The 23,893-nt window shown below is 62.5% G+C and overlaps 4 protein-coding genes across 6 annotated transcripts; 3 read left to right on the plus strand and 1 right to left on the minus strand.

Annotated features, from left to right (window-relative positions):
• Positions 1-2,046: 2,046 nt before the first annotated feature.
• SEMA4B (semaphorin 4B) lies at positions 2,047-9,650 on the plus strand. Of its 2 annotated transcripts, none has more exons than XM_082291084.1 (15): positions 2,047-2,111; positions 2,325-2,469; positions 4,964-5,124; positions 5,370-5,432; positions 5,553-5,651; positions 5,756-5,867; positions 6,120-6,236; positions 6,337-6,494; positions 6,688-6,869; positions 6,956-7,106; positions 7,242-7,452; positions 7,533-7,648; positions 7,790-7,953; positions 8,027-8,121; positions 8,265-9,650. In XM_082291084.1, exons 2-15 carry the CDS (start codon positions 2,382-2,384, stop codon positions 9,038-9,040), a joined length of 2,493 nt encoding a protein of 830 aa, XP_082147210.1. In that variant the 5' UTR covers positions 2,047-2,111; positions 2,325-2,381; the 3' UTR covers positions 9,041-9,650. The 2 variants fall into 2 exon arrangements, with proteins under 2 accessions (XP_082147210.1, XP_082147209.1); XM_082291083.1 differs by having other exon boundaries at positions 2,050-2,131.
• Positions 9,651-11,102: 1,452 nt separating this feature from the next.
• CIB1 (calcium and integrin binding 1) lies at positions 11,103-14,234 on the minus strand. Of its 2 annotated transcripts, none has more exons than XM_082290616.1 (7): positions 14,068-14,234; positions 13,847-13,881; positions 13,201-13,303; positions 12,658-12,811; positions 12,340-12,408; positions 12,128-12,216; positions 11,103-11,855 (listed from the first exon to the last, which is right to left on the minus strand). In XM_082290616.1, exons 1-6 carry the CDS (start codon positions 14,116-14,118, stop codon positions 12,167-12,169), a joined length of 462 nt encoding a protein of 153 aa, XP_082146742.1. In that variant the 5' UTR covers positions 14,119-14,234; the 3' UTR covers positions 11,103-11,855; positions 12,128-12,166. The 2 variants fall into 2 exon arrangements, with proteins under 2 accessions (XP_082146742.1, XP_082146741.1); XM_082290615.1 differs by having other exon boundaries at positions 12,290-12,408; positions 14,068-14,227.
• On the plus strand, positions 14,199-17,161 carry GDPGP1 (GDP-D-glucose phosphorylase 1). Its single transcript, XM_082290614.1, has one exon. It carries the CDS (start codon positions 14,271-14,273, stop codon positions 15,345-15,347), a length of 1,077 nt encoding a protein of 358 aa, XP_082146740.1. The 5' UTR covers positions 14,199-14,270; the 3' UTR covers positions 15,348-17,161.
• On the plus strand, positions 15,547-23,819 carry TTLL13 (tubulin tyrosine ligase like 13; the record flags this gene model as incomplete). The annotated part of the gene is made up of 14 exons (XM_082290631.1): positions 15,547-15,692; positions 16,132-16,172; positions 17,053-17,360; positions 17,855-17,985; positions 18,350-18,506; positions 18,720-18,863; positions 19,413-19,498; positions 19,608-19,833; positions 20,265-20,449; positions 21,044-21,232; positions 21,696-21,831; positions 22,152-22,358; positions 22,650-22,992; positions 23,550-23,819. 14 exons carry the CDS (start codon positions 15,547-15,549, stop codon positions 23,804-23,806), a joined length of 2,556 nt encoding a protein of 851 aa, XP_082146757.1. The 3' UTR covers positions 23,807-23,819.
• Positions 23,820-23,893: the final 74 nt, after the last annotated feature.

Genomic DNA, 23,893 nt, shown 5'->3' on the forward strand with positions numbered 1-23,893 from the left:
GCAGGTCTCTGAGCAGGGGCCATTCCCGTGCTGCCAGCCATGCTGGGGCTGGCTGCAGAGGAACGTGGGAGCTCGTGGGCAGCAGTAGCAGCAGCGTCGAGGCACACGCAGCCCTGTCCCCGCTCTGCAGACAGCAGCAGCACCGTTCCATCACCACCTTCCCAGGCACCCACTGCCAGTGGGAACAGGGTGGCGGGCACTGGCGCGGGAATTTGGTGCAGAAACCACTTCCCTGCCTGCCTGCTGACCCCAGGCCACAGGTTTTCGTGCTGCCCAGACACCCAGAGAGGTTTCCCCATTGCCGGCAGCGGGCGGGGAGGGTGGCACGGCCGCCGCACTGGTGCGTGCCAATGCCTGCAGCAGGGCGTGGGGCACGCACAGGCCTGCGCGAGTGCAGAGCGGGGCAGGGTGCTGCGGGTGCCCTCGGCGCTGCCCCGCTGGCAGCTGCGTGGGCAGGACGGGAGATAAATGGGAGTTTGGCGTAAACAGCCCTGGCTGCCAGCAGCACTGGAGTAGTGCTTAAAGGCACAGGCTCCGGCCTGGTTCTGCTGCTGGTTCCTGGCCTTCCTCCCTGCCTGCTCCTGCCCTTCTTTTCCTCCCCGCCTGTCCCTTCCCTCCTGCTCCTGCCCTCCCTGCTCACCCCAGAGAAGCTGCCCTCCCCACAGGGGCTCTTGTCCTCACTGCATGCCATCACACCAGGGTGCTGACACAACACTGCCATGGCCATGCACAGGTGACAACCAGGTCCCTGGAGCCCCCCAAGATGCCATGAGGTGGCATGGGACAGGGAGCTATGGCTGCAAGGTGAGTGTCTGCTCCCACCCCATTCAGGGTGACGTGGAGTCCTGTCCTGTCCTGTGCCACTTCCCGGGCAAAGGGTGCTGATAAGGCTGGGGTGGAGCTGTGGGACTGTCCCAGGCCTGGGAAGGAACGTCGGGCTCCGTCAAGAGCAGCGGGAGCTGTGGGCACAGGAAGGGAGCAAGGTCGAGTTGGGGCAGAGGGGCACCCCAGAGCCCCAGCCCCTGGACATCAGGTATGGCCTGTGAGCGGGCACCATCCAGCAGTGCCAAGCGGGAAGAGTGGGGGAGTATGGGCACAGCTGTCCCAAGAGTGTGGGCACAGACATCTGAAGAGTGTGGATACAGTTGTCCCGGGAGTGTGGGGAACATTTCTCCTGGGTAGGGTCTTCTCAGTGGGTCCCACCATTGGGGTCCAGGGCTGGGACTGACCAAGAAGGACATGGGAAGCTCTGCCCCACACTGGGAGGGCAGCACTGGGTACCCTGGCCCCAGGAGAGCTGCCTACTGCAGGGGAATCCCTGGACCCCATCCCTCTGTCCCCCCTGTCCCCGTTGCCATGGTGATATAAGGAGTTGTCATTAATAACAGTTGCGTGGGAGCTGCTGGCCGGGTGGGCAGTGTTCTGAGGGCTGTGGGGGCTGTGAGCCCTCCCCACACCCTGGCCAGGGACAGAGGCCACCAAAGGCCAGGCAGAGGATCTTGCCCAGCACTACTTGCTCGGCAGCATGGCCACACCGGGACCCCTGGGACGGGCACAGGGGCTGGCAGGGATGTGTTGCCTGTGCCGAGTGCTACCTGTGGGGACACCGGTGCCAGCCAGGTCTGCCCGTGGTGGGACAGGCACAGGCACCCCGTGGTACCCCATCGCTCCCGAGGGGAGGGCAGGGAGCGCTGGGCTGTGCTGGCCAGAGCCCCCAGCCCCAGCAGAGTGCCCATGGGGCACCGCTGAGGGGCTAGGGGGTGGCTCTGGTAGCAGCCATGGGGCCGAGCTGTTCCCAGGACAGTAAGACACACCCGGGACAGTCTTTCCGGCGACAGCATGATATACTCCCAGCCAGCCCCTCCTGGAACCCCCCGGCCCCCCCTCCACGGGATCCCTGCCGCGGGGATGGAGGAGGTTGCAGGGAGTCCCCGGCTGCCGGGGACAAAGCCCCGTCCCCTCCGGACCGTGACGGCCGCTGGGCGGGGGCTGAGGCCGGGTCCCGCTGGGGCGGGGTGGGGGCGGTACCGGCGGGGAACCGTCCGCCTCCTCTTCCGAGCGGCCCACCCCGCCCGGGGCACCGGCGGGGCTGGGGCAGCTGGAGCGGATCGGTACGGCCGGGAACGATTGGGTACGGCTCGGGGACAGATCAGTAAGGCTCGGTCCGGTTCGGTTCGGTCCGGCCGGGCGGGGCTCCGACCGTGGCTGCTACGCCCGGTGCCGAGCGGCGGGCGGGCAGCCCCGGGGCGGGCGGGGCGGCGCTGGGCGGGCGGCGGGGCCGGGCCGTGCCGTACCAAGCCGCTGAGCCCCTTCTCTCCCCGCAGGTCTGCAGCGCCCGGGCGGCTTCGCGGCCGCGGCGGAGCCCCGCGGCTCGGTCCGGGATGGCGGCGCGGCCAGTGCTGCCGGTCCTGGCGGCGCTGCTGCTCTCGGCGGCTCCGGAGCCTGTCCCGCGTGTCAGCCTGCCCTACGGTGAGTGTCCGCCGACCTTCGGTGGGTGAGGGTCCCCTGGCACCGGGGAAGGGAGTCAACCCCCGCCGAGGGCTCCGGCTGGCGTCTCCCCCGGGGCGGCGGAGCGTCCCGCGTCCCCCCGGGCTCTCTACGCCGCGTGGAAACGCCGTGTGACACTGCCGAGGCTGCACAGCCCCGCCAGCTCCCCAGGACACGGGGAACCCTCTGTCCGCGGGACATGGAGCAAGGGCTGAGGCAGAGCCTCGGGGATGCTGCGGGGTGTAGGGACACGCACCCTGTGTCCAGACCGACACCGAGGGTGGGTGTGTCTGGGGCACTCAGGGGTACTTGTGCCTCCTCAAGCAGGGCAGTGGTGGCAGCCGTGTTCGGTACAAGATGGGGTGGGCTGAGCCGGCCGGGGGACTCTCCCCGTGGGCTCCCTCCCTGCTCAGTATGTCCCTGGGGTGGGGGACACGCCACAGCCGCTTATGGTGCAGTGCTCGGCTCTGGACAGCTCTGAGCCCCACTGCAACCACTTGTCAGCCGCATGGCCCCAAAGTGCTGGGGGCTGCACTGGGCAGGAGCCAGGGAAGGGCATCTAGGAGGGTGCTGGGCCAGGACAGAGCTGTAACGAGGGGGGGGCCTGGTTGCAGCCCCCTCCTGCCCTGCAGATCCCCCCAGCAGCTGGCACAGGGTAAGCGAGCAGTGGGGCGTGCTGCTTGGCCTCAGCCCTGGCAGCTGTGCCATGTGGGGGAGCTAGCCACGGCTGTGCTGCCAGAAGGTGGCTGGATCCAGCTGCTGCTGGCCAGCAAAGCCCATCCCATCCTGTGCTGGGTGGCCTGGGAGAGTGCCATGGTTTGGGCAGCTGGGAGCGCTCCCTGGCTCAGCATGCTGCAGCTCACTGGTATAGATGTGGCCCCACCACATGCTCCCATGACCGCTGGCCACGGCCGTGGTGGCACCAGCAGATGTGGGACCTGCTGAGCTGGACAGGAGGCTGGGATCCAGTGAGACAACCAGCTCGGCATCATGCCATGCTGTGCTGTGCCGTGTTGAGCCACGCTGCCTGGCCCTGCCTGCACAGACCGGTTCTGCCCCACACTCTGCACACCTGTAAAGCTGTGGGAGCTGTGGGGCTGCAGCCACGGGCAGTCCCTGGGGATCCCAGCCTGGACCCCAGCGATGCGGGAGGAGCTGGGCAGGGAGCATGGGCCAGTGGCCAGTGTGTGCCCGGTGGTGGCTCCCGTGGAGTGCGGCCTTGTGGGGCTGCGGTTGGTGGGAGGGAGGAGCTGGGAGCTGCTCCCCTGGGAGCACTGGATGTGCCTGCAGCAGGTTTGTCTGGAAGAAGCAGGTCTTGTCCTGACAGGTCCCTTGGCAGCCACACCAGCAGCTAGCTCCCCATGCTGGCACAGCACTGCAAGGCACAGGGGCCCCACTGCCCCTCCGCTGCCATGCCCACCACAGGCGGCATTACCCTGCCACTGGCATGCAGGACCCCTCACAGAAGGATGCCCTGGGCTGTTGGCTTCTTCCTTTCTGCACCACTGTGGGAGAGCTGGGGTGGTGCTTGGGCCACCTGAGCCCCTCGGAGTGGGGGAGATGCTGCCCATCTAGAGGCATCTGGTGTTTGTGGAGCGATGGGAGGTGAGAGCCACGGGGTCCCACCCCACAGCACCATTGCCCCACAGCTCCTTGAGCCCTCACATTGACTCTCACCAGTCATGGCCTGGCAGGAGCTCCGGGGTTATCCTGGCAGGACTCTGGGAGCAAGCAGGGGGTTGGGGGAGGTCAGGGAGTCCCCAGAGTATCAGGGGTCAGGGAGTTGGCAGTGTGAGTCAGCCCTACGTGTCCCATTCACTCAGCCAGGCCCATCTGATTCAGAGCGGCGGGAGGAGAGGAAGGGCTTCCGGGGCCAGGCCACCCACGCGGGACAGGACGGGATGGGATGGGACAGGACAGGCGCTCCCTGACTCAGCATGGCCGCTGCCCCGTGTCCAGCATGGGCTGAGCCCCGCGGGCCGGTGTGGACAGCACCAGGCTGAGCCCCGCATCCAGCACCTGCAGCACTGGGCTGAGCCCTGTCTCTGGCAGAGGCTGAGCCCTTCGGGCTGGGGCAGGAAGATACTCCCTGCACTCACCTCCCCCTGCGGTGAGGTGGGGGTCCCTGTGGGCCTAGGCTGGGCTGAGCTTCCCATGCTGCAGGGTTGAGCTCTAGGGCTGGACGTGGCTGGGCAGCTGCCCCGGTGCTAGGCAAGGCTGTTGTGGTGTCCTCAGGGCCTGGACACAGCTGTGCCTCGTGGGTGCCCTTGGGCACTATCGCGGCCCTGTGCAGTTCACTGCAGTGTGTGGTGACACACGTGTCTGGCAGTGTGGGCAGAGCTGGATCTGGCCCTGGCTGCTCCGGGTGGGTGGCATGGCCAAGGTGCTGGGCAGAGGGGCAAGGAGCAGCCATGGTGCAGGGTCCTGGGGGTCAGGCGCCAGCACGAGGCTGATGCCTGTCGCTCTTGCCCCACAGACTCAGCCGAGAGAGTAGTGCGGCGCTTTGAGGCACGTGGTGTGTCCAACTACACGGCCCTCCTGCTGAGCCCGGACGGTGGGACCCTCTACCTGGGGGCACGGGAACTGCTCCTCACCCTCAACACCAGCAACTTTCAGCCCAGCTCCCCAGTTCGTAGGGTGAGCCCAGGGATGGGCTGGGCTGCCCTTGGGGAGGGAGGGGGCACCCAACTAGCTGGAGTGCAGGGGATGCCCTCCCCATCAGCATTTCGGGTCTGTGTGAGCCATCACGCATTCAGGAGCAACTGCCCCAGAGCAGGATGTTTGAGGTGGGGAGGATGTGGTTGCTATGAACGAGCCCAAGGAGTGTGTCCGTGGACCAGCCAGGGATGGGGGGGCTCCCAGTGACTGTCGCTTCTCCACAGCTGCTGTGGAGTGCAGATGAGGAGAAGAAGAGGCAGTGTGTGTTCAAAGGCAAGGACCCCCAGGTGAGCTCCATTGCCAGCAGGCATCGGGGGCTGTGGTGGGAGTGGGCAGTGCCCTGTGTGGGATGGGTGTGGGTGAGACAGCTGAGCCAAGGGCTGAGTTGGGTCCTCTGACCCCCACAGAGGGACTGTCACAACTACATCAAGCTGCTGCTGCAGCTGAACAGCACTCACCTGTACACCTGTGGGACCTGCGCCTTTAGCCCGGCCTGCGCCTACATTGTGAGTACAGGAACAGGATCCCCCGCAGGTCCCCCTATGCCATCAGGATCCTTCAGTGGGGTCCTTGGCACTGGGACAAGTGCTACAGCCTCATCCTGCTGCAGAACGTGCAGCACTTCAGCCTGGAGCGGGACGCGTCGGGGAAGGTGGTATTGGAGGACGGGAAGGGACGCTGCCCCTTTGACCCTGAGTACCGCTCCACAGCTGTCATGGTCGGTAAGGCACAACACCCTGGGACCCTTGCCCTTCCTCCTTGCACTGCCTCAGGACCCTTGGCCTCCCTGTGCCACCCTGGAACCCTCACCCTCCCTGCAGTGCCCTGGGACCTTTGCCCCCCTTCCTGTGTCTCCCCCTCCCTGCATCTGCCCGGCCAAGCTGAGCCAAGGCCAGGCTATCACAGACCCCAGCAGGAAGCAGGCCCGTGCTGGTGGCGCGTGGCAGGTCCCAGCGGGAATATGTCTTTGGCAGACGGCGAGCTCTACGCCGGGACCGTCAGCAACTTCCAGGGCAATGAGCCGACCATCTCCCGCAGCCAGGAGAGTCGCATCGCCCTCAAAACCGAGAACTCTCTCAATTGGCTGCAAGGTGGGTGCCGGGGCTGGCACGGCTGGTCGGGGTCCCTCTCCCCCAAGGGGTGGGAGGTGAGGGATGGGGCCAGTGGTGCTGAGGGTCCTTGTGCCCCCAGACCCAGCGTTTGTGGGCTCAGCCTACCTGCGGGAGAGCCTCCCTGCTGGCAACCCCGAGGGCGACGACGACAAGGTCTACTTCTTCTTCAGTGAGACTGGGAAGGAGTTTGACTATTTTGAGAACACCATCGTCTCCCGCATTGCACGTGTATGCAAGGTAGGCATAAGGCAGCAGGGCTGTGTGGGGGCTGTGCCTGGGGTGTGACTCACTTCTGGGGTGGGGGGGGATGTGGTACCATCCTGCATATCTCCAGCCCTTGGTGCCTGGACCCCTGCTCCGTTCACTCAGCCCGTGGGGTTCCCTGCGGCTATGGCCATGGCATCGCAGCCTGACCTACTGTGCTGTGCAGGGGGACCAGGGCGGGGAGCGCGTGCTGCAGCGGCGGTGGACAACCTTCCTGAAGGCACAGCTGCTCTGCTCACACCCTGAGGACGGGTTCCCCTTCAACGTGCTGCAGGACATCTTTGTGCTCACCCCGGGCGAGCTGCACTGGAGGGAGACACTCTTCTACGGTGTCTTCACCTCGCAGTGGTGAGTGGTGGGGACCCAGGGCAGCATGGTGGGGCTTGTCAGAGCCAGGGCCTGATCTTGCCATGGGCTCTGCCTCTCCCCACCAGGAACAAGGGTGGACTGGGCAGCTCAGCCGTCTGCGCCTTCCCCATGCGCAGTGTGCAGCGCGCCTTTGGTGGGCTCTACAAGGAGGTGAACCGCGAAACGCAGCAGTGGTACACGGACACCGGCCCTGTGCCAGAGCCCCGGCCAGGCATGGTAGGTGGCCGCTTGGCACCTGCCTAAGCACAGGGTGCAGCACTGCCCCCGTTGCTCTCCTGGTCCCAGTGGCTGCCACAGCATGGTACCCACCCACTTCCCCAGGCCCTGCTGAGCCCCTTCCTTTCCCTGCAGTGCATCACCAGCCACACACGGCACCTGAAGATCAATTCATCACTGCAGATGCCAGATCGGGTGCTGAACTTTATCAAGGACCACTTCCTGATGGACAGCCCCGTGCGCAGCCAGCCCCTGCTGCTGCAGAGCCACCGGCGCTACCAGCAGATCGGCGTGCACCGTGCACAGGGCCTGCACAGCACCTATGATGTCCTCTTCCTGGGCACGGGTGGGTGCAGGCGGGCTCTGGTGGGGCAGGGTGTGTACCGTGCACCCCAGCCCTGTTCAGCACAGCCCCTCTGTTTGCAGATGATGGGCGGCTGCACAAAGCTGTGCGGGTGAACCACGGAGTGCACATCATTGAGGAGATCCGCCTCTTCCCTGCTGGGCAGCCCATTCTCCAGCTGCTGCTGGACCAGGACAAGGCAGGAGCCAGGGCAAGGGGGGGCACTGGGGGCTCAGCCTGCTTGGGGCAGGTCCTGTTTGTGGGCTGGGGGACAGAGACCTGGGAAGTCAGGGGTGTGCAGAAGCCCACCCTGCTGACCCCAGCATGTCCCCTCCCACAGGGCCTTGTCTATGCAGCCACCTACACAGCAGTGGCCCAGGTGCCCTTTGCCAACTGCAGCCTGTACCGCAGCTGTGGGGAATGTGTGCTGGCACGGGACCCCTTCTGCGCCTGGAGCCGGGGTGCCTGCCGCAGGGTCACCCCACATCCCCCGGCACATCCACAGTAAGTGCTGCACCCTCTTCCATCCCCCTGCACCCCACGGCACCCTACTGCCCTGCCCTCACTCCTTTCCCAGGCTCTGGGCACAGGACATCGAGGATGCTGACACGGAGCGGCTCTGCCAGCTGGCCAATGCCTCCCAGCCCCGTCCTCGCATCCTCCTGCCCCCAGGTGAGCTCCCACTGGTGCTGCTGTGTGAGCACGTGTCCCGGGGGCTCCCACACACCCCAGACTCCTGCTCCACCACACTCCCATCAGCCCCCTGCCCACAGCTGGGGTCCCCTCCCTGATGTCCCCATGGGTTCTATCCGCAGCCTCAGGTGCACCGTGCCAGCAGATCCAGCTGCCTCCCAATGCGGTGCGGCCGCTGCCATGCCGGCTGCTCTCCAACCTGGCCTCACGGCGCTGGCTGCATGACGGGGCACCTGTCAACGCCTCCTACCTGGTGCTGCCCGACGGGGCCCTCATTCTGGTGGGCAGTCCAGAGCGTGCAGGCACCTATGAGTGCTGGTCACTGGAGGAGGGATTCCGCAAGCTGATGGCCAGCTACTGCGTGGGCGTGCAAGAGCCAGCCCTTGGGCCACCAGACTCTGGCAGGAAGGTGGCTGCTGGCCGCGACACCCTGGAGACAGTCAGCACATCCCGGAGCACATCAGCGGTGGGAAGTGCTGCAGCACGGCTGGACGGCAAGACCTACTGGACCGAGTTCCTGGTGATGTGTGTGCTCTTTGCTGCTGCCGTCCTCGTGCTGGCCTTCTTTGTCCTGCACCGGCATCGTGACGGCATGAAGGCCTTGCTGGAGCCCAGTGACCCTGGCAGGCACCAGAAGCCGCCCCGCAAGCCAGTGGAGAGCCTGCCCCTGAATGGCAGCAGCCTGCCTAGCGCGGCTCCTGAGCACAAGGGCTACCAGGCCCTGCAGGACAACTACATTGTCAGTACCCCTGTGCATGAGCCCCCAGGACCCCCACGCACCTTCTCTGAGTCAGAGAAGAGACCTCTCCATGTCCGGGACAGCTTCGTGGAGGTGTCTCCCGCCTGCCAAAGACCCCGGGTGCGCCTGGGCTCCGAGATCCAGGACTCAGTGGTGTGAGGGGGATGAGAGCCAAGCCCTTACCCACGACCTCCTCTGCTCTGCTGAGCCTCGCCGGACCGTGAGCCACAGCTGGGGTCCATGTTGTCTGTGTGTGCATGCCCAGAGCCTGGCACCCACACTCTGCAGCAGCACCCACCAGCCAGTGGGGTCTAAACCCTTGCGGGCTCCCTGGGCATCATCTTGGTACTGGTGGCTGTGGGTGTGAGGGGTGCCACATGCCTTCCAGGGACCTGCAGGACGGTTCCAGCCCAGTGTCCCTGCTGCAGGGATAGACACGGTTCCTGGCTCAGGCTGCTGGTGCGGCCCCAGCTCTCCTGGGCCCTGACCCCCTCTATGCAGAGGGCAGGAGGGGGCAGCCGCAGACCCCTCGTGCCCCAACTCACTGTGACGTCCCGCTGTGGGACCCAGGGCCACACATGCGGCTGGGCAGTGCCAGCCCCATGGCATGTGCTGTGTGTCTGTGCTTGGTTCGTTTTTAATATGTGGAAAATGTGAATTGTGTCCAGGGAAGGGTAGCTGGGAGCAGCTTCCCCCACGCTGGGTGGGCAGGGACACCCCCGCGGCCCCATGTGCGTGTGCAGAAACGTCTGTTGTTTTTATATAAAGTCCTTCAGACACGTGTGTGTGCGGCAGGGCTGAGTGCCTTCCTAGGCCAGAACCATCCCAGTTAACTCCATGGAGAGGAGCCATGTCTGGCTCTCACTGCAGTTGGAGGAAGATCTGCCCATGGCTTCAGAGGGAGCCAGAGGACTGTGCTGGCCATCAGATCTGTGGAGTTCCCTCCTCATGTGCTTGGCTGAGCATTGGGCCAGGGCACGCTGCAGAGACAGTGGCTGTGTGCCTGTGGAGGGACACTGCCTGGGGTTGTGCTGACAGTCCCTGTGACCTGCTGGCAGGCTGTCACTTGGGCAGCCCTCGGATGTCCTGGGGCTGTGCCTGGAGGCCTGTGCTGTGGCAGTGGTGCAGGCAGAGCAGGGAGTCCCTGTGGTGGGGGAGCACAGAGCACTGGGGTGATGCCATCCTGGTATCATAAGAAACAGGAGAAGGCAGAGGTGACCAGGAGTAAGAAAATTTGGTGCCTGCGGCTGGGAGGAGGACAGCCCCCAGCAGGAGAGAGGCTGTGAGAGCCCCCTTCCCAGGACTACAGTGTTGTGCTACATGTGGGACCCACTGCCTGCCCAGGGAGCACTAGGTCCTTGTCCCCATCCCACTTTGCTGTGGGCAGACCCTGGACGCTTTGCCAGCAGGACCTGACTCCATGGTGGCTGAGGGCCAGGACTGGGATTGCAGTGCAGTGCTGGTTTTGAGCCCTCACACAACTGGGAAGCACCAGCAGTGCCAGGTCAGGGCTGGGGGAAGTGGTGAGCTCCGCACAGAGCTGGCGTGTCCAGGCAGGATTCCCCCGAGGGACCAGCACTGCCTTGCTCCCAGCTGGACCCATGCACTGAACTTCCTGCACAGCCTGTTCTGGGACATCAAAAAAGCCACTGGAGGCGTTGGCTGGTGAGCTGCCAGCAGACATGGCCCTGGGGCTGCAGGGGCACAGGCCTCAGCGGGCAGATACCGTCAGCACCGTGGGGCAGTGAGCTGGAAGGGCTGGCAGCGCCAGGAGCAGGAGCCACTGTGTGAGAAACAGCCATGCCAGAGCCCTGAGAGCCATCAGCTGCTTTGCCCCAGCATGGGGGCTCAGGGGGCCCCAGGCCCCACATTAGTCCTGGCAGGGCCACTGGCTGCAGGCCAGGGCAGAGACGATGCCTGAACAAGGACAAAGGACCCTGGTGCTGCCCGCAATGATGGTACCACTCGCCTGCCCAGGATTTCCCTTGGTGCCTCCAGCGCTGAGCTCTTTGTGCTGCCCAGGATCCCAGTGTGGAGGACGGAGGGAAGGAGGTGGTCCACAGAAAGGGCTGTCGTGGAGCTGGACATGGAACCTATCCCCTAGAGTGGTGGCTGGCACACAAGCAGAGGGGCCTGGCAGGAGCCCATGTCCCCAACACCCTCGTGGCACCCGTCCCACAGCTGGACAAAGGCAGCAAAGAGCAAGGGTGAAACTGGAGCCCTTTAATTGTGTCCTCACAAGGACTGGGGGAGGAAGAGGCCAGGGCAGCAGAGCAGCTGCTGGGCTGGAGCCAGAAGAGGGGCGGAGAGAGAAAGTGAGGAGGAGGAGGAGAGCAGGCTCTGAGCACAGCCGTGGGGAACAACTTTGCTGTGGGGTGGCACCTGTACAGTGACACTTGAGTGACTGCTCAGAGAAAGCACCCCCGTTTGGGTTATTGGTCATGAAAAATGATCCACATTTTGGTTATTGCTCAGAGGATCCATGTTCACGTTATTGCTCAGAGAAATGGATCCGTGTGGCAGCAGGGAGGCTCCCAGAAACACAGGAGAGGCAGGAAGAGGCTGGCAGGGGAGGCAGCTCCCTGCCTGCTGCTGGAAGGCACAACATAGGAATTGGTCCTGAGGGCAGAGAGGGGCGGTGCTGGTGCAGGCAAGAGCAGCTCTTCCTCCCTCACTTGCAGAGCTGCCCTTGGAATGCATAGGGATTCAAATTCCAGTGCTAGGAGTGCAGAGGGGCTGCAGGAGAGGCAGATTCCTGGGACCCCCTGCTGCCAAGCAAGCACCTGAGAGGGGAGCAGGAGGGTTCCTGCCCAAGGCATTTCAGCACAGCCAGGCCATTGAGGGGCCAGGCCTGTGCTCCCTGAAAGAGGAAATGGCTGAGCCCACAAAGAGCTGCAGGAACTGGAGGAGTGCTGGAGGAACTGGAGGAGTGCTGCTGGACAGCCACAAGGCTCACAGGACAATCTTGAAGGAGCTGCAAGAGACATGACAGGTTCTGCACCTGCTTGCTAGGTCACACAAAGGGTTTACAAGCACCCAGCGCTGCAGGAACCAGAATCCCCGTGCAGGAGAGGCTGTGTAGAGCCAGCCTGGGATGCAGAGCCAGCATGGGATGCAGTTCCCTCTGCCATTATGGCTGACTTGGCACAGGGCAGCCCTGCCCTCCTGCCACCACTAACTCTGCCCCAGTGCCAGCTCAGCAATCAGGGTGATAAACCCCCAGCGAGCCTCTGGAGACCACCGCACCTGGCAAAGTCCGGGGAGCGGGACACAACGTGCTGGAATTCAGAGAGGTTGATGGTGCCGTCCTTGTCGATGTCGGACTCCTCCAGGATCTGTGGGGAAGGCGAGCGGTGAGCTCTGTGCCTGGGGCCATGCAGTGCCCGTGCCCTGGCCAACTGGCCTCACATTTTGGATGAGCTGCTCCATCTCTGCGCTGCTCAGCCGGGACTCCTCACCCTGCCCTGTCAAGCAGTTCACCAGTTGCTCCAGGTCCTTCCTGTCTAGAATCCCATCTTCATCGAAGTCTGTGGGGAGGGAAAAGGTAGGTTTTAGCAGGGCCACAGTGACCCCAGAGAGTCACAAGCACCGGCACTGCACTGCTCCATGCACTTCACTGTGCCAAACCACCCATTCCCACAGGGAGTTCCTAAAGCCACCATCCAGGTGGGTGCTCCAAGGGCACTGCCAGCCCTTCTGAACATTGATTCATCACCCTGCTCCTGCTTCCCCAAGATGCAGGGATCCCAGAACACTGCACCTGTCTCCAGCCTTACCAAAGATGCGGAAGGCATAGTGGGATTTGATGTCAGAGGTGGCGGAATCGCTGAAGACACTCAGCATATCGAGGAAGTCTTCAAACGACATGCTGTCATCCCCAGTCTCTGAGGTTGAGAACACATGGCAGATCCGGTGCTGGAAGGGGTTTGCCTGTAGACATGGGAATGGCTCAGGCAGGGCTGGGCCATTCTGGCTTCATCAGGCACACACTGGCTGTGGCTACTGTTCTGGCAGGTGAGCAGGTGTCCCACTCTGCCACTGCTCTGTCACCCATGGCACGGTCAAACCTGCCTCCCAGGATGCAGCCCCGTGCAGCAGGGATAAGCAGGATCCTTTGTGGCAGAGCGGGAATCCCCAGGATCCTCCACAGCAGGGATCCCTGGGATCCTCGGTTGCTCGGTGGGGATAAGGAAGCTCTTTGTTGGCACAGCTGAGGACAGAGCGTTGGCACAGCGAGGCCGTGGTGGATACATGGGGCCCTGCCAAAACACGCCCTTAACCCAGGAGCAGCAGTGTCCCGTGCCTGCCAGGCACCATACCCGAAGCTCAGGCAGCGTCAGGATGTGGCTCTTGGGAACCCGCGCGGAGATGGCGCTCTCCCTCTCCTCCTTTGGCAGCAGTTCACTGAACCTCTTGTAGGCACTTAAAGAGGCAAGAAAAAGAGCGGCTCTGTGGTGCGAGCGGGAAGGCAGTAGCCCGTCTGGGCACCGGCCGCGCTTCCCAGGGCCGTGCGGCCCGTTCCCACAGCTCCTGCCAACTTTGCCAGGCGGGAGCGTGTCGGCCGGGGGTCCCACAGCTGCTCCCGGGACCAGGGAGAGGAGCCGGTCTGTCTGCTGCCCACCCCGAGGTCCGGGGCTTCAGAGGGGTCACCGTGGGTTCGGGCCGGCCCTCCAGCCCCTACGCCGCGGGCCAGGGCGTCACCGGCCCGGCCCGGCCCGGCCCGGCCCGCGCCGCCAGCAGCACCTGCGGACCTTCGCCCGCCGGCTGCTAGGGAGTGCCACCGGCACCGCCCTGCTCAGCTGGGCGTCTCGGCGGAACGGGAGCCCCGGGGCAGGGCCAGAGCTCTCCGTACCCCGCGGCAGAGGCTGAGGACCCGCGGGACCTGGCTGGCGCCGGGGGCACGGGGCGCCAGGGTTCGCGCCTCCATCCCGCCCCACTTACGGTATTCCGCCCGGTGGTACTTACAGCAAGATCTCCTGCTTGCTCAGGAACGTCAGCTCCTGCGGGGAGAGCACGGATCAGCACCGACACCGGGGTCAGCACCGGTACGGGGGCCAAGGCCTGACCCAGGGCACCCCAGCCATAGGATCCTTGGCCTCTGGGCGCCTTCCGCCTCGGGACCGCGCCGCCCTCCCGTGCCCCCCCCCCCCGCAGCCGCCCCTCTCCCCCGGGGCCGGTGTCGGTACCTGGTACTCGCCCAGCAGGTCCCGCGGTATCAGACTAGCCGAGCCGCCCATGGCGCCGCTTCCCTACGCACGTCACTCACCTGCTGCCACGGCAACTGCCCGCCCCGGGGCGGGACAAACGCGCCCACACGTACAACGCAGCTCCGCCCGCCCGCCCGCACACACGGCGGATTCCCGGGTCCGCGGGGCCAGTAGTGGCGGAGATGACGGCGATGGCGGGAGGGGAGCTGAGCGAGCCAAACCCCGAGGAGTTCATGTACGGCGAGGAGGACTTCGTGCTACAGGCAGCCGGCTGGGGTGACCCAGACTCCGCGCCCTCCCGGTTCGACCGGGTGCTGCTGGCGGGGTGGAGCGACCGTATGGAGCGGGGACTGTTCCGGTACCGGCTGGGGCCGCTGCCCACCCGCGTCCTGCCCGGCTCCGTGCGCCTCGTGGCGCAGCTGAACGAGCAGCGCAGCGCGGAGCGCCGCCCGCCGCAGCCCGTCCGCAGCCTCCGGGATCCCTTCGACCCCGGCGCCTTCAACTTCACCCGTCTGCGCCCCGCCGAGCTGCTGTTCCGCCTGCGCCGCACCGGAGGCCCGGGGCCGCCACCCGACCCGCTGCTGGTGGCCATCAACGCCAGCCCCTTGGAGCGGGGACACGTCCTGCTGCTGCCCGAACCGGCGCGGCGGCTGCCGCAGGTGCTGACGGCCCCGGCGCTGCGCGGGGCGCTGGAGGCGGCGCTGCTCAGCGCCCACCCCGGATTCTGCGTGGGCTTCAACGGGCTAGGCGGCGGCGCCTCGGTGAACCACCTGCACCTGCACGGGCTCTACCTGGGCCGCCCGCTGCCGCTGGAGGAGGCGCCGGCCGAGCCGCTGGGGCCGCGCCTGGGGCTGCTCCGCGCTGGACCGGCCCCCGCCTTCCTCTTCTTCGCCCCCGGCCCTGCGGCGCTGGAGCCGGTGTCGCGGGCCGTGTGCCGGGCGGCGGAGCACCTGGCCGGTGCTGGGCTGGCCTGCAATGTGCTGGCCACGCGGGGCGACCCGCCGGCGGGGCCCGGGGCCGGAGGTGGCCGCGGGCTGCGGGTGGTGCTGTGGGCGCGCCGGCCCCTCTTTGGCCCCAAGGCGGGTGAGCCCTTCGCCGTGGCGTTGTGCGAGCTGGCGGGGCTGCTGCCGCTGCCCGCCGAGCCGCTCTACCGGGACATCACCGAGGTGCAGGCCCTGAGCGCCATCCGCCAGCACCTGCTGCCCGAGCCCGAACTGCTGCACCTCGGTGGGGAGCTGGCGCGGCTGCTGGAGAGCTGATGGTACGGGAACCGGCGGGGCTGCTGCAAAGCTGACGGCACCGGGACCGGCGGTGAGGCCTCCGCGCGGCAGGGGCCGCTGCGCGGCGGAGGATGCGGAACTGACTGTCACGTGGCCCCAGGGGGCCGCTCCGCCCGGCAATGCCGACGTCTCTATGGTCCGGTCGCCATGGGAACGCGGCGGACCCGGGAGCGGTGCGATGGCGGCGGCCGGCGGCGGCGGCGGGGGGAGCATGGGCCCGGGCCCACGCCCGGGAACTCCTCTGGGCGAGGAGGCGGCCGTCGCCGCGGCCCCCCCGGACCGTCCCACTGCCCCCGCCGGACCCGAGCCGCGGAGGAAGCGCAGGCGAGTGTGGGGCCACAGCCCCCCGGCAGGGTCCGGATGGAGCCCATCCAGCCGCTCCCGGAGGCGCCTCCCGCTGCCTCACTCGCGCTCAGTCCTAACCCCAGCCCAGCCGTGCCCCGGTCCCGCTGCTCCCTGTGGGACAGTGCCCAGCTGGTGCCCGGCGCTGCCCAGCTCCCGGGAGCCGGGCCAGGGCCCCGCTGACCCGAAATAAATAGTGTTCCCCTGAAATTGCCCTAGCGATCCCCTATGTGACACACCCGGCCACGGCTCCGTGCCCGGACCAGCCTGCCCTTCTCCTTAGGGCTGTACCGAATCCGGGCTGGCTTGGTCAGACTGCCCGGTGTGCTCTGTGCGTGTGTGTGAGGGATCGGGGCTGTGTCCCCACTCTGTCCTACGCCTGGTGCCTCGCTGAGCTACTGTAATCTCATCTCTATTCCAGTGTCCCCTCCATCAACCTGAGCGGCTGCAAGTACGAGAGTGGTAAGTCAGAGGGGCTGGGGGGGTCCCTGCAGGCTTCCAGCCCACACCCGCAGGCTCTGCAGGTGCCTGCACAGCCAGGAGTGGTGCTGGAACCCAGTTCCCACTGGTTTATTTACTGCTGCCAGTGACTGGCACAGGGCCCCCCTGTTAGTGGGGAGTTTGTCACGCTTTGGATTGAGATTTCTCCTGATTTAAAATGTGCAACAGCAGCGCGAGCCCTCAACATCCCCCACACTTGCATTTGCCAGCTGTCTGCTAAAATGGGCAAGAACGGTTCCATCAGGTACAGTGCAAGGGAATACCTGGGCTTGGAGACAGGACCTGAGGGTTGCCAACTGTTTAAGGTAAAGTTGGTAGTGAACAGGCAGGATCTGTACCTGGAACCTCTCCCTGTGCTGTCCATCCCTGGTAACTCCAGGGAGCTGGTCCACTCTCCTCTCTCACTCTTCTTTCCTTCCACAAGCTGCATCTTGAAAGAACAAACTCCTGGCCCTGGAGGGGTGTTATTAATCTACTTTGCTAAGGGATCTTGGTGTGCACGGACCCCCATCACCTCCCAACCCCTGCCACATTCATACTTCGCACTAGCATGAACCATCCCAGCAGAGAGCTTTTCCTGCAGAGCTGTCTTCTGCTGCTGAAAGACCTTTGATTTGGGCGATTAAATTCACACCTTCGCAATTTGTATCTGCCTGTGAGGCGTAAGACCCATGGGAAGTTCAACCCTGCTGTTGAGGGGCCCTGGCATCTCAAGACAGGTGGAATTAGAGGGTTAAGAGCTCCCAGAACACTTGCAACCAGAGGCTTGGTGGGTTGGCCAGACAAAACTGGTGTCCCTGACACCTCCCAAGGGGTCATGCCAATACCTTATACCTCTGAGAGGGGAACTGCAGCCTGGAGAGGCTAGTCCATACTCCATCCCTTGTTATTTTGGGGGAGTGTCAGTCCCTGTATGTGGCTTCTCAGCCAGAGATTCATTTCACATTCCATCCCTGGTTATTTTGGGGGTTTATCAGTCCCTCTACATGGCTCCCCTGCCTGGCCCCTGTCACTGCTTGCCTTGGCACAGTGCGGCGGGCAGCGCAGCACTGCGGGCTGAAGGAAGCGGGAGAAAACGAGGAGTGGACGGTGTACTGGACGGACGGCGCGGTCTCTTTGGAGCGACTCATGGAAATGAAGCGGTTCCAGGTAAACAAAATGGCTGCCCAGCAGGAATTACTCAGGGATGAGGGTGACACAAGGTTGTCTATGGAACAGCATGTGGCAGAGTGAAACAGAAGCATCCAAAACAGTGCCACGTGCCATCTGTGCCTCGGCTCCAGGGCGCAGGGTCAGATACCTTTGCTTGTGCCATGTCCCTGGTTGGTATCACCAGCAGCATTTAGCAGCTATGGTGGGAGCAGGAGCGTTCCAGCCCTGCAATGTGCTGTGAAATAAACAATTGTCGATAATAAATGGCTCTTACAGCGCTCCAGGGCTAAGATGGAATGGGCAGATAAATCACTAGTAAAGCTCAGATACAGCAGCTCTAGCAAGTCTCACCCCTCAGTAATAGTTCAAGGCAGCCACAAGCCTGGCTTCCCACTCACTGCTGCTTCTCCATGCACAGGCTCTCCTCAGGGCTGGGAGAATCCATCCCCGCAGGGTCTCCACTGATCTGGGTTTTTCTGCTCCACTTTCAGAAAATCAACCACTTCCCAGGCATGATCGAGCTGTGCCGTAAGGACCTGCTGGCTCGCAACCTGAACCGCATGCTCCGGCTCTTCCCCACGGAGTACAACATCTTCCCCCGCACGTGGTGCCTGCCAGCCGAGTGAGTGGCATGGGACAGTGCTGCGGGGACAGGGTGACACGGCGGGGGGAGGCTGCTCGCCTGCTCTTTCTGGGCACCAGAGTCCAAACCTTAACTTGCCACGGCATGCACCATGGTGAGCTCTTCTGCAGACCTTCCAGTACAGGTAGAGATGAGGGCAAGGAAAAGGTGGGATGCAGACAGCTGGGTCAGGTCACGCAGGGATCAATCTGTGACTTGATGGGGAATGGGGGTTTTGACTCCTCCCCTGCAGAAGTTCAGTGTGTGCTGGCCTGCAGCGCTACGGTTTCAGTACCCAGCTGTTAGAAGAGAGTTTAGAGGGGCGTTTTTTGCAGCTGGTGATAGTCACCCCTTCCTTGCACAGCTACGGAGATTTCCAGGCCTACAGATCCACAAGGAAAACAAGAACATTCATCTGCAAGCCTGACAACAGCTGCCAGGGAAGAGGGATCTTCATAACCCACCACCTGGAGGAGATCAAGCATGGGGAACGCATGATCTGTCAGCAGTACATCTCTGAGGTACTGGGACAGTCCCAGAACACCGGGGTGGGATTCCAGCCTCCTCACTCTGCCAGCATGCCCCATGCTCCCCGGGTCTCCTCAGGTCTGCTGGAGGTGTGGGTGTGGCTGCAGCACATCGAGGGCACAGACAATGCTCGCCCCTCTGCTGAGCAGCACAGGCAGATGGAGCAAATCCTCACCTCACCCTTGCTCCTGCCTCTTTCCTCACAGCCTTTCCTCATTGATGGATTCAAGTTTGACATGCGCATCTATGTGCTGGTCACATCCTGTGACCCACTCAGGATTTTTCTCTACAAGGAGGGCCTGGCCCGGTTTGCCACCATGAGGTACATCGATTGCAGCAGCAGAAACCTGGTAAAAAGGAAGTTTCAAAACCACTCATATAGTATCTGTAGGTGTCAGTTCTTAACTTGTCCTGGGGGCATTCCAGGCCTTGAAAAGGCAGGTACTGGGGGTTGCAGGAGTTCCAGCTTGATCCTTTTCTGTTCTTCCTCTATACCCCGTCCTCCTCACAGGAGGTATTTCAGGAGGGATAGGAGATCTACCCCAAGGCCCCACATTTGGGCTGTTTACTGGAATTACCACAGAATCATGGAGTTGTTTGCTTGGATGGAACCTTGGAAGGTCTCCAACATCATGCTCAAAACTTGGTCAACAATAAATTCATATCTGGTTTCTTGGGGTCTCACCCCATCAGGTTTTGAAAACCTGCAGAATGAAGACCCCCTGGTGTCTCTGGGCAGCATGTTCTGCTTCTGGCCCTGATAAGCATGCTCAATTCCACACCATTCCTACTCTGCCTGTGCTTCACACAGAAAAGAACACGGGAGTATCTGGTGGGGCTGTTTCTGTTCTTGCTCAGTGGTTCAGAGTGAACAAATGTCTCTTGTGGTTCCCTACCAGGGTGACATCTGCATGCACCTGACCAATTATGCAATCAACAAACGCAATGAGAACTTTGTCCAGGATGACACGATGGGCAGCAAGAGGTACTGGCATGTCTGAGCATTGCAAGAACACTGCCTGGGGACACTGGTTTACCTCAGCTTTCCTGGGGTGACACAGCTGAGCCCTTACCACCTCCTGTTCCCCACACAGGAAGCTGTCCACCCTGAATGCCTGGATGGCAGAGCACAGCTATGACACAACAAAGCTCTGGGCAGATATTGATGACATTGTTATAAAAACGCTGATTTCAGCTCACCCTGTGCTGAAACACCACTACCAGAGCTGCTTCCCCAACCACACTACTGGCTGTGCCTGCTTTGAAATTCTGGGCTTTGACATTTTGCTGGATAGAAGGCTGAGGCCATGGCTGCTGGAGGTGAGGAAGGAGTGGAGAGCTCAGAGCTGAGGGACTAGGACAGGGGGGCTGAGGTGAACATGGTTTGTTTGATTCGAAAGGGCCTCCTTGCTCACAGAATTAACCAGGCTGTGAAGCCAAACAACCTGCTGTGAGCAGGATCCATTTCCTGCACACCATCTAACAACAGGGAGTTTCCCAAGCCTTCAGACCCCTTGTCCTGTGAGCACCCTGAATTTGTAACAGTTGCCCTCTGTCTGCACCCTGTGGGGTGGGATCCAGGTGACCTGTGGCACAAGTAGGTAACACACTGCAGGAGAGAGTGCTGCATGTGGCTTCCTGCTTCCTGTCTCTGATACGGGGAAGAGCATCCATGGGACGGTGTGGGGCGTGGCTGGGGCCATGGGCTGGAAGCTGGGGTGCCAGGTTAGGTTACTTGCTTGTCTTGGCAGGTGAACCACTCTCCCAGCTTCAACACAGATTCTCAGCTAGACCATGAGGTGAAGGATGCCCTTCTGTGTGACACCTTCAACCTGATCAATGTGCACGCCTGTGACAGAAAGAAGGTGCTGGAGGAAGACAAGCGGCGGGTAAAGGAACGGCTCCTTCAGGCCAACCAGACTCCCCGTGAGTCCAGGTATTGCTGTTCTCCCACAGTGCTGCAGGTCCCTAGTGAGCAAAGACAGGGCATGACAGGGCAGGACAACACCAGGGTTGGCTGGTGGAAGTTCCCAGAGCCCACAGCATTCTGCAGCCTCTGAGTTCTACCAAGCCATCTGCATCCTGCAAGGAGGAGCCAGGGCTCCTCTCTGGGTGCCAGGAGATCTGTGACACCTGGTGCTCTGGGCCCTGACAGAGCTATCCTCAAGCTGCACCTGCTTGTTATCTCTTTCGCTGGGGATGGGCAGTGCCAGCATCCCAGGCTGGCAGGGATGCTCACATGAGGAACCACAGCCCTGCCTCAGGAACTGGGAGTAGCCTGGGCATGGGCCCTTCTCCAGGGCAGGGGTCCTTTCCAAGGCTGAGGGTTTCCCCTTCCTCTGTCTGCATGTCCTTTCACAAGCTCGTGTTCAGTGAGCCTGCTGCCTTGCAGGGAAGGCACGGCTCTCTCCAGCTACTGTTTCTATCAGGAGTCCTGGGATAATCCTGTGACATGCTGAGCATGTCAGCCCTGTGCTCTGCCTGCCTCAGAGCCTCCCTCCACAGTTCCCTGTCCTTTCTCCTGCTGCAGGCGCAGAGAGCAGGAGAGCAGCCAGGCTGCTTGGCTGGCACAGGCTGAAACCTACGAGAATGAACACCTGGGGGGGTTCCGACGCATCTACCCAGCACCTGGGACAGAGAAGTACGAGCCATTCTTCCAGCAGGGCAGGTCCCTCTTCCAGGAAACAGCAGCATCCAAGGCACGAGAAGAGCATGCCAGGTATGCTGCTCCTGTGGAAACCCACTTCTCACAGGTGGCATGGAGACCACGTGCTCCTGATCCCTCCTGGGGAGCAACTCAGCTGCTTGGCAAGTGTAAGAAAGTGGGGAGAATGGGAGGGGAAAGGAAGGAGCCTGCATGTGCTGTGGCACCACAGCAAAGTAGCTCCTTTTAAGATGGACCCCAGAGAGGCAAGGGCAGTATTCTATTGACTTTTGGACCCTGGAGATGCCATTTCCCAAATGTCCCCCTCCCTTTTGGCAGGCACAGCCTAATCCAAGGGCATTTCTCTTTTTAAAAGTCTCTTTACAAGCATCCCTGTCCCATCTCTTCGCACATTTCTATTATGGGCTATCCATACAGAACTTTGGCCTGCAGTAAATGTCCTCAGGTTGAAGACTGTCCCATAGTCTTTTGCTGTTGTGGCTCTGAGCCGGTGAGTGACTCTGCTGTTCTGTGGCAGGCAGCAGCTGGAGGAGATGCGCCTGAAAAATGAAAAGCTGGAAGCTGCCATCAGGAAGAAGAAAACTGAGAGGATCCAGAATAAAAATACAGCTCCTACAATCCACCTCAGAAGCACCAAGACATGGGATAGAAAGGTACCTGAGTGTCAGCATTGTCCGTGGGCTCTCCAAGTCAATGACATGGCTCTGGGAGCTATGCTGGGCCATTGGTGCATTCATGGAGCTGAAATTCCAGGTTTGACTCCTTGCCTGAAGTTCAAAGTCGACAGCTTGTGTTGGCAGTACTTGCAAGCACCAGTGTTGTGCCTTTCCACTTTGGCTCTCACTGGGATCTCTGTCCCACCCTGAGACTGTAACTGTCCCCAGGGTTGGAGCAGCTCATGGCTTTGTCTCACCTGTGCATTATCCCAGCTTCAGCTTTGCTATAGCTCAGGTGTTTCTCTGCCGAGGTGCAGCGCATGCAGTACAACTCCATGCAGCCCCAGGACATTGTGGAACATGAAGAGAAGAGGAGAGTGAATGCTCTGCTGCAGCGTGAGAAGCTGATCCGAGACCTGGGCATCACTGATCAGCTTTCCCGGCTGCTCCCCACAGCTGAGGGAGGATCCTCCCCACAGCTGAGGATCCCCCACACCCAGGGATCCTGCACCCTCCAGAGCCAGGTAATGGGATTGCCAGAGCCACCCCACACAACCAAGGCAGAAGGATGGTGAGAAGTGAATTGGGCACTGAGCATCTCTGGTGGGGCAGGATGGGGGTCCACTGCAGACAGATCAGTTGCTGTGCCTTCAGGATGAAGTGAGGCTGGAGTGGTGGTAGGAGCATACCTGGGGACAAAGTGTGGGGCAATGCTTTAGTGAGCACCTGTGCATGACTAGACAAGACTTTTCCTTCCCATCTCCTGCCAAGGCCTATGGAACTAAGCCATGGCCATTTTGCTTCCCTCCTTCCAGCTGCAGTTTCCCTGGGATGCCCTCGGGGACCACAACACCCGCGATTTAATGATGCTTCTCTCATTCCTGGGAGTCCCAGCTCAGCCCTTGGGGGACAGGATCACACACAGCCCTAGAGGCGAGGCCCTGCTGCCGCACATCCCAGGCCCAGATCCCAACGACATGCACACCCTCTGTGTTCGAGGCCGGAGTGTCCCGTACCACGTGCGGCACGAGGGCCCCCGGGCGCTGGGCGGGGGCTGGCTTCGGGGCCGGGCAGCGGCCACCCAGCCCTGCGCCCAACCTAAGGGGTTGCAGCTGAGAGACCAGCAGCTCCCTGGCATCGGAACCCAGGCAGAAGGCTGTAAGTATGCATCACCTTCCTGTGGATGCTCCTGGCCTTGCCAGGGTAGGAGGAATGGGTGGGCTGGATGGAGTTCTCAGGGATGCTGGGACACGGCAGAAGGGTCACCATGCTCTGCTTGGTGCACTGGTAACTGCTGGAAGTCTCTGTCTGAGGCTTGGAGCATCCCATTTGCAGGGACAGGGAAGAACCATGGGTGGTTTCCCAGGATCAAGGGTTGATGTGCAGGGGGGCATATGAGAAACCAGGAAAGTCAAAGGGGTGCATTGGCTCCTGGGGGTCAGAGGAGACATGGTGACACAGCGCAGTCCCCAGCCTCTTCCCAGGCCTCACTCCCACCACAGTGCTCTTTGCCCGTGCTCTTACCCTCCATCCTCACCCAGCCCTGCCTGGCTCCCTGGTGTCTGCTTCGTCCACTTTGCAGCCTTAGGATGAGGGGAGCAGGAGCAGAGGAGGGGTTGCCAGGACCAAGCCCCACCAGGAAGGGCAGTGGGGGGACTGCTGACCTGCAGAGCTGCTGGCTCTGCACAGCCCCACATCTGTCTGCACTGTTCTAGGTGATGCTGGTAGTCTGTCATCTTCCCATGGAGGCAGCTGTCCCCCGGCTTCCCCCGCCAGCCCAGGGCAGGCCACAGGTGATGGCATCTTCAGCTGTGCTGTGGTCCAGGAGCTTCCCATCACCACTGCCGTTCACGTGCAGCACACACATGCCTCACACCATGGCAGAGCCTCGTCGTGCCAGTGTGTCACACCATGCCAGCACCTTGCACCATGCCAGTGCCTCACACATTCACAGCATGAAAAGCACAGGTAGCATGGCCGAGGGCTCAGCCTTCCTCCCATGTGTGCTTGCATGCGAACCAGGACTGCTGGATAGGTTGGCTACCTCCACCAACGCTGG

Source organism: Coloeus monedula (genome assembly GCF_965178545.1).
Source record: "Coloeus monedula genome assembly, chromosome: 14".
NCBI lineage: Eukaryota > Metazoa > Chordata > Aves > Passeriformes > Corvidae > Coloeus > Coloeus monedula.

Excerpts from the sequence above, each read along its gene's own strand:
- SEMA4B (XM_082291084.1), top strand. The coding sequence starts at position 2,382 with ATGGCGGCGCGGCCAGTGCTGCCGGTCCTGGCGGCGCTGCTGCTCTCG. Across the intron at positions 5,125-5,369 it reads CCAGCTCCCCAGTTCGTAGG|CTGCTGTGGAGTGCAGATGA; the intron begins GTGAGCCCAGGG and ends GCTTCTCCACAG. Across the intron at positions 6,495-6,687 it reads GCATTGCACGTGTATGCAAG|GGGGACCAGGGCGGGGAGCG; the intron begins GTAGGCATAAGG and ends TGTGCTGTGCAG.
- CIB1 (XM_082290615.1), bottom strand. The coding sequence starts at position 14,118 with ATGGGCGGCTCGGCTAGTCTGATACCGCGGGACCTGCTGGGCGAGTAC. Across the intron at positions 12,812-13,200 it reads TGACGCTGCCTGAGCTTCGG|GCAAACCCCTTCCAGCACCG; the intron begins GTATGGTGCCTG and ends CCATGTCTACAG. Across the intron at positions 12,409-12,657 it reads CTATGCCTTCCGCATCTTTG|ACTTCGATGAAGATGGGATT; the intron begins GTAAGGCTGGAG and ends CCCTCCCCACAG.
- GDPGP1 (XM_082290614.1), top strand. The coding sequence starts at position 14,271 with ATGACGGCGATGGCGGGAGGGGAGCTGAGCGAGCCAAACCCCGAGGAG.